This window comes from Cyclopterus lumpus, chromosome 12, assembly GCF_009769545.1.
Source record: "Cyclopterus lumpus isolate fCycLum1 chromosome 12, fCycLum1.pri, whole genome shotgun sequence".
In the NCBI taxonomy this organism is placed as follows: Eukaryota; Metazoa; Chordata; class Actinopteri; order Perciformes; family Cyclopteridae; genus Cyclopterus; species Cyclopterus lumpus.
Genome location: NC_046977.1, coordinates 6,791,794 through 6,799,764, shown reverse-complemented (window position 1 = coordinate 6,799,764; position 7,971 = coordinate 6,791,794). Strand labels below are relative to the sequence as shown.

The 7,971-nt window shown below is 44.3% G+C and overlaps 1 protein-coding gene across 5 annotated transcripts in view; it reads right to left on the bottom strand.

Annotated features, from left to right (window-relative positions):
* Positions 1-1,063: 1,063 nt before the first annotated feature.
* The window catches only part of LOC117740150 (probable E3 ubiquitin-protein ligase HERC1), a 38,364-nt gene continuing 31,456 nt past the window's right edge, over positions 1,064-7,971 (bottom strand). For 4 of the 5 annotated variants that reach the window (XM_034546354.1, XM_034546356.1, XM_034546357.1 and 1 more), the window contains exons 60-80: positions 7,809-7,940; positions 7,558-7,656; positions 7,130-7,303; positions 6,755-7,039; positions 6,556-6,621; positions 6,280-6,405; positions 6,064-6,202; positions 5,712-5,893; positions 5,435-5,590; positions 5,225-5,347; positions 4,921-5,023; positions 4,271-4,440; positions 4,053-4,191; positions 3,795-3,964; positions 3,488-3,657; positions 3,227-3,392; positions 3,037-3,113; positions 2,660-2,912; positions 2,396-2,548; positions 1,713-2,018; positions 1,064-1,607 (exon numbers count right to left, since the gene is read on the bottom strand). In XM_034546354.1, coding sequence (XP_034402245.1) covers positions 1,422-1,607; positions 1,713-2,018; positions 2,396-2,548; positions 2,660-2,912; positions 3,037-3,113; positions 3,227-3,392; positions 3,488-3,657; positions 3,795-3,964; positions 4,053-4,191; positions 4,271-4,440; positions 4,921-5,023; positions 5,225-5,347; positions 5,435-5,590; positions 5,712-5,893; positions 6,064-6,202; positions 6,280-6,405; positions 6,556-6,621; positions 6,755-7,039; positions 7,130-7,303; positions 7,558-7,656; positions 7,809-7,940 — 3,375 coding nt within the window. In that variant the 3' untranslated portion in view covers positions 1,064-1,421. Of the gene's footprint in view, positions 1,608-1,712; positions 2,019-2,395; positions 2,549-2,659; positions 2,913-3,036; positions 3,114-3,226; positions 3,393-3,487; positions 3,658-3,794; positions 3,965-4,052; positions 4,192-4,270; positions 4,441-4,920; positions 5,024-5,224; positions 5,348-5,434; positions 5,591-5,711; positions 5,894-6,046; positions 6,203-6,279; positions 6,406-6,555; positions 6,622-6,754; positions 7,040-7,129; positions 7,304-7,557; positions 7,657-7,808; positions 7,941-7,971 lie in introns of those variants that run through there. The other variant, XM_034546358.1, reaches the window with a different exon arrangement.

The window sequence follows — 7,971 nt, the reverse complement described above, 5'->3', positions numbered from 1 at the left end:
TGTTTCCAATAGATGTATGTTCTAAATATAGACACCATTTTAGGGTTTAAATGATATGTCTGTACTTAATTATAATAAGTATTGTTTCATTACCAAGCACACCGTTGTTCTCTCTCACTGGATGGACATATAGATGTATGAGCAGTGGCCTTTTTATTGGAATAAAAGTTGGGACAACCATTTTGGATTATAGATGCATTGTACAAATGCAAAACCATAAAATGACAGACTTTGGAGTAAATCGCTATTTCTCACTTCCCACCACAGTTCACAGATGACATACCTGTTCACCTGTTCACCTGTTCTCCTGCTCGAGGACCGTCTGCCCCGTTTCACCGCGTGCTCATCCTGTCAGAAGGTCACGTGGGATGCTAAGAGTGTGTCCTTTTTCTGCATCTCTCCAAACACACAAGGACATGTGATGGGAACCGAGGAGTTTAACCTCCTTAATTTGTTCTTCAAGGGGACATTTTCCAACGTGTGTTGCAGATGATACTCTCCGTCACCCGCAGCTATGATCTTCTAGAAAAAAGACCCCAACTTCGAAGCAAATAGCTAATCAGAAGGCAGCGTCTGGGCATGCGCATTGTAGCTTGTTACGCGTTCCGACCACTTGACATTGCGCGTGAGGCTACGACACGCGATCCGCTCATAGCTGCTCTAGTCAGCCACTGCCCTTATTTAGTAGATTATTGATAAATAACAGCAGCAACTAAGGATGTTTTATGGCATGAATAATGCAGAATTGTCCAGTAATCTGAAATTACTCTGTAGCACCAAAACCACAAAGTATTTATTTCTGCCAGCAGGTGGGGCTTTTGAACTCTATTAACAATGACGTTTTCTTTTTTCAGTTGGTCTTGTGTATGCACAATATCCAGTTGTCATGTATCTGAAAGCCCATCTAAGACAAGCAAGCTTTGGCATTCACTTACTTAATAGAATATTCACTTAATTCATAATATGAATGTAAATACATTGATGTGTATATTTATGAGAAATAAATTCAATAAAATGTTCATTTCGATGCAGAAATAAAAAATCAATAGGCCGACAGCAAAAATACTTATTTAAACACCCTTTTATTTTACAATAATACCATCCGTGTGGGACGGGTAATTAAATTATTACATATTTTCAAACAAACAGGCACATTAACTCTTTTTTGTGGCTTATTCACCTATATATTTTAAAAATCTTATCTATCCCTGTAGTGCTGATTCAGAGTAAGCACTGCATTAATTACAACACCTTGCACATTTGGAAAACCAAAACTACACATATCTTTAATTTCAACCAACATATAAACAATACAGTACACTACCTTACAGGTTTGGCCAATAAAAATCTGTGTTCAGTGCATAATGTGCATGGCATGGGAGAAGATACATTCATCAACAGGTTGACCACAGCTGGCCGCGTCAGTCCTCTGTGTCGGAGCTGTCTGCTGGGTCGGTGTTGTGGGTCAGCATGTAGTTGTCCATGTCGATGGAGGGGCAGTTGTGGATGGAGTAACGCAGACGCTCAGCGAGGATGGCCTGGCTCGTGTAAGGGGGCAGGCGAAACAGGAAGAAGCAGGTCTGTGCAGTAGGGAGGCCGTTGATGGGCTGAAGGAAATAATAGGGGGGAAGAAAAAAACAAGTTTATTGTTTGTACAATTGATATGTTTGCCTTTGTGAACAGGCTTGTTATTTCGTTAGCGATGACCTCACCCTATCGACCTTGATGATTTGGAACTTGTGTGTGATATCTGCTGGGTTGGAAGGCAACCTGGACCGGCCAGAGACGAAACGTAGGAAAAGCACTCTCTCCTCATTGGTGAACTCCTCCAAGCTCTGCCAAAACCAGCCAATGAGCTGGTGGCTCTCGGTGATGTCACGGTAACGCACCAGCTTCTTCAGCATCTCAACAGAGACCTCTGGCAGGCCACAGACCAGCTGCTCCAGCTGCTGTGCTGTCAGCAGAGAGAGGAGGGGCACCGGGATGATGTTGGACATGCCCTCTCTGACTGCTGCCACCTGGACACAACAGAACAACGTCAGCTTTGATACTTCTGAGGACGAGATGAAGGGAACACCAACAACAGCACAACAAGCAGTCTGTCTAGTGAGCACTAATGGAAACTGGTGGGCAGACTGGTGTTTACAATGGATGAGTTTCAGATACAGTCGGGAGAAACCCACTCTCCATTTTATTGTACAATTAAACGGTCTATGTAGGTCAGGGCTGTTTGGTGAATTTAGATGTTGGAAATCTCTTCATTTTTTTGTTGTAAACCAGCCACTGGCATAATATTAAGAAATAGTATGCAACAGTTTGCATGCACATAGGTTATGTGCATACGTTCGAAACAGATCTGCTAAATAAAGAAAAATAAATCTCCAATATTTCAAACCTGTGAATCCATTTCATGGAGCCTGTAGTCCAGAGCTCTCTCAACATATTCTGTCCGGTTGGCGAATGTCAGGGAGATGTTTTGACCTCCAGGAACTACAGGCACCAGCCTTCCATCTGCACTGTGGGCCATAAACGAGTCCAGCGGGATCATCTTCATCGGCAAATATGGCAGGAGTGGGAAAAAAAAGGATAGCATAGGAAAAGAAAGTGAGGGATTGGGATACAGAGAATGAAAAAGGTAGTAGGTGAACGTGTATCTCACCACATGGAAATCATCCTCTGTGATTCCACTGTTTTCCAGGTGAAGAATGCCTTGGAGGGTGCGGTAGGTGAGCAGGTCCACTTCCTCCAGGTCAGGCTCTCCCAGTGGCATCGAGCAGAGCTGTTTCCACACCCAAGGAGCCAGATGTAAGTCCAAAGGTTTCTTGGTGCGGATAGCCACAGCCATGAGTATACCCAGGAAGCGAAGCTGGACCAAGTGATCCTCTGAGAGTGCCGCTGGGTTCAACAGGAACCTTTCAGGGTACACAGCCAATAACAAAGGTAAAGAGGATTTCTTTTAAATGTGATGTTTTGTAACGCTTTCAAAAGATACCGATTCTGCTGGTGACGATCGAAAGATAAGTACAAAATGTGCACCTGTCAGTGTTACTGCCCACATCGGCAAAGCTGTTGGGAGTATGAATCAGAAGATCCACCACACCAGACTGCAGCTCCTGGTGAAATAACATTTTATTTGGTGAATTTACAAAGCAGCAGAGAATATTCCTGGCTGCATTTGAACCGTCTCTGTTGCTCTTCGAGCTCCTCTGCGTGGTTTCCATCCTACCTGGCACATCTCAGTTATGGTGTCATCAAACACCCCTCCGGCGTCGTCGGCTCCCTCGCCAACAAGCTTAACCTTCCAGGCCCGCGATGGAAGCCGTAGCTCAAGAGGATTCAGGCTGACCACTTGTTTGGCGATCTGCACAAAGATGGGCTTGCTGGAACGCCCTCTGCGGAGTGTCAGGGAGAGGAGTTTTAAAGTTAAAGTTTTGATTAACGAATACTACCAGCTCAGCTGAAGACTGAATATCATGGTCACCCTTACCTTGTGGAAAGCCGTTTCACAGTGATCTGTGGCCCATATGTTTTGCCCTGGGTCATTGTCCTGCCAATGGAGCGCACGAGAGGCAGAGTGTTGACCTTGGGTGATAGAAGACCTCTGAGATCACCCCGGATGATTGCTGTTGTCCCTGAACTATAGCGTGACGTGAACACCTGGATAGAGTGCGGGACAGGGAATGAAATAGGAGGAAGTGAACAGGAAGTGAACAATGACAGCAATGCACAGAGAAGGCTAACAATCAGTGAGTGAATAATTATTAGAAAGGGCAGAAAATGAGATCATATTTTACCGGATTTTTGGCGTCCAGGTTGAGCAGCCTCCAGGACTTGTACATGAGATCAGAAAAGTGGTAGAGTACCTGGAGGCGCATGCTGAGGACATCAGGGCTACAGTCTTTCAGAGTGTTGTACTGGGGAGGAACTAACTGGGGAAGGCCTAGCTGGAAACTTCCAGAGCCACCTGGAGATGAAGGTGACAAATGGAGTCTCGAGTGTATTGCCTTTCATGGATTATAGCTACAAAGAGTATTTGTGCTTTGAGTGTGTACCTGAGTTTTTCAATGAGGTAGAAGGGGTGGTCCATGCTGAACTGTGGCAGCGGCCAGCGGAGATCTGTCTTATGTTTTTCCCCTGGAGGGTTGTTACGAGCGTGGGCTCTTTCACTGGGTTTGAGTGCCCAAGGCCAAGCTGGAAAACACACATTAAAGATTGTGCTTCTGACGTGCAATGAATGCACACTTTTTTTATTCGAGAGGATGTTGGTTACCTGTCCCTCGCTGTTGCAGCCCCAGGCATAGACGTCTCCAGTGGAGGACAGGGCGAGCACATGTTCACAGCCCACAGCTATGTCTTCTATGAACAGCCCCTCCAGAGACGGCACCAGCTGGGGGCGGGATTTATTCCTCAGCATCGAGTCCGGCAGGCCGATCAGAAGCTCTAAGTGACAGAAGGAAGCCGAGTGAAAACAATTGGCATGTACAAGTGTGCTCAAAAATGAAACCAAGAAAATTGTATATTCATTTACGCATGCAGCTTTCATTGTGCCAAGTGAGTTGGTGAATTGATTTAGAAGAGAACATTCCCTCCCTGTCTCTTTTGCCAATCAGAAAAATTAATTACAGAAATACCCAACGTGTCAGGGTTGAAAAGTTCACTTTTCACTGATTAAGTTGTTGCATCAAAAACAAAAAGACACTGTGGCAGACAGCAATACAATAATTACACTTTTTAAGATGTAAATAGAAACTAGATTAAATCTTCCTTTTTAAAGGGTCAATTTAAGAATTTCAGATCAAGTAATTGACATTTAAAAGAAGCAGCATAGTTATGACATAAGTAAGAAACACTGCAGGTGTCTCAAAAGCGAAAATGGAGCCACAGTACAACAACACAATCCACTTTCACAGTAAAACGTACCTTGTCCAAATGTGTAAACATGTCCATAACTGGCCAACGCCACAGAGAACTGAGTCCCGCAACTGACCTTCTTAATTCCCCTGTTGCAAAGCTGCTCTACTTTCTGAAATGAAAAAATAATATTGTATCCATATTAAATAAAAGCACTCAATTAAGATTAGTGAATACATAATTTAAGCAATGGATGCAATAGAGGGAACAACAAGCAAGTCTTTGGCATTCCCCATAACCACGTAATAACATAAATAAACTGTGTTTTCTTTTTAGGATTCTTGAATTTAAACCTTTGTCACTATTAACTTACCTGAGGGTAGTATTTCGCTGTAGAGGAACCAGTTCCCAATTTGCCATAATCCCCATCTCCAAATGCCCACACAACCATTCCATCAAGGGAGAGCACGAGTGTGTGGTTGAGACCACATGACACCTGAGAGAGGTAATTAAGTTATATTTTCCTATTTCACTGTGGAAACTGTATCGCCATCCGAGTTAAAACAAACAGTCCATTGCTCACCTGCCCCACATGATATCCCTCGAGTGCAGCCACCCTCTCAGGCAGTATCTTATTGGAAGTTGACCTTTGACCCAGTCGACCAGATTCACCACTGCCGAAGGTGAACAGTTTCCCATCTGCTGTTACCACAGCTGAGTGCCGGAAACCACAAGCGAGCTGGGAAGAGGAAGAAAAGGCACATGAACATTTTAGAAAACAGAGATAAATTGATTTGTCTGTGTTTAAGACTAACACTTTGTTCCTCTCCCAGGGGAGTTCCAAGCAGGTTTATCTCTACCTGAATGACCTCTTCTCCTTGTAAGGCCTCTATCTGTTTCGGTCTCCTCTGCCTTTCGCTGTTGCCGTGGCCCAGTTTACCAAAATCTCCATCCCCCCAACTGAACACCTCCCCAGTCTCCGTCAGGGCCATGGAGTGTCCATCAGATCCACAGGACGTCACCAGCTGAGTCACCACATACCCTGCCCACAGATCAGAGAGTCAGTGAAGCTCAACTTCTAAAACTAAGAAAAAGAAGCGACTACATCAAATAGAAATACTGAAATACTGTTCTTTTTTTCCTCTTTCTGTTTTGGTTAAAAACATTGTTTGAGGCCGAAATTTAAATTCATCACCTGGATGAATCCTGTACCTTGAAAAGCAGAGATGATCGTGGGGACATAGAGATCATCAGAATTGCCCTGACCCAGTCGGCCATACTGTCCTTCTCCTACAGCCAATACTGTCCCATTGGACTGAACCAGGAAGGAACAGTTCTGTCCACACACAACCTGAATGAGGGCGGGAACCATTAGTAAACAACAGAAATCATGGGCAAAGTCTGTGTCCTGTGTAAACAAGTTGCTACCTGTAGGGTCTGTAACAGAGAGGGTGCAAGAGTAGGCATCATAAGGTTGGTTCCCATTCCTCCCAACTGTCCGTAACGTCCGTTCCCCCACAAGTAGACCTCACTCTTCCCCCCTAGTTGCCAATCCTAAGACACACAGCAGGTGCAATAGAAATTACAATATACTACAACACTCTCCAGCTAAAATAAGACACATTTTTACTGTGCAGATAGATGAGAGTGACAGAGAGAAATGTAAGTTAAAGACGTTGTGTTACACAATGGCTGAACTGTTACCTCAGGTCTGGTGGTGGCCCATGACATCAGCTGTTCATCCATCCTGAAGCTCCACTTACTATTGTCCTAGAAAACAGAGAAGTCTCTCAATAGATATCTACATTGGGAAACTTGTGTATATTGCAGTCAATTCAGAATCTTGAAACATATCCAACCATTTCCGAAAAAAAACAATATCTCAAAGACAGCTGTATCTCACTAGTGCCTTGCTGATTTCAATGACATCAAACTCCTGAAACTCGGAAAGATTGAAGGATTCTGGGAAGGCGGTCCCGCTGGCAATAGCCTCAGCGCTGCGGACAGTAGTGGCATAAGTGGCGAGCCAGCTCCACTCTGGCGGGCAGGAGTGGGCATCAGGACCTGTGTGGTGTGGAGGGCGTGGGTAACGGCACAGGTGTTTCTCTAAGGACAATCCAACACTCAGGGAGGCCAGGCTTTGCAGGAAGGCACTGTGGACCAGCTGGTCACCGGCCGCCACATGGGTCTGCAATAAGAGACGGAATTCTAAATATCTGTCACAGCCCCACAAAACACAATGACAACTTTAAAACATAGTTTTAAGTTCAGTAATGACCCGCTCATAGCTGTACTGCTCCTGCAACAACAAGGGCAGCCTCTCCAGAAAGACGGCCAAACAAGGTGCTCGATTTAGACCCAGGATGTTCTGGCTTCTGAGGACCATACGACAGGAAGCTAGCACGTGATTTTGACTGATCCAGTCTGGGGTGCAGCAGATCAACAAAACATCCTGGAAGAAAAAACACAATGACAGAACAGAACTGTGATGTGACACAGGCAAGAGAAAATGCATCTGCAAAAAGAAATGTGTACATCTCCTTTTATGGAAATAAACTAATAAATAATATTGAAGTGAACATTAGTATGGAATAGTATGAAGAAAAGAACTGTGAACGTCTGTTTGCTAAATATGGAGTTAAAGTTTTGAATTAGAATTTTTAAAAAGCATTTTTGGAAATCAAAGTTATGAGTGATCCAAATTACCTTCGACCTCCCAAAGCAGGCAGCTACACCCAAATTTGGTACCCAGGTAGTAAGGACGACCGAACCCAAACCTGTAACAGTCTGCAAGACCGAACCGTCCTAGAAGATGCACAGAGATGCAGGAGGGTTAACACTCTAAAAGGAGACTTCTTGACAGATGTATGTTTGAATAATATAAAATCATGGTTTAATAATCATGGGATATTTGCACCGACTTCAGGTCAAGCAAACAGTGAATGTTGTTTTCTGACCTGCAAGGACCAGATGTTGAGCAGTCCCCCTATCCCTCCAGAGACCAGAGCCAGTCCACTGGAGCAAAAGGAAAGCGACTTCACTCCTGTGATGTGGCCACGAAGCACAAACACACTTTTGGCACTCTCCTGCTGTAAAAAGAAACAGAACTGGATGATTATA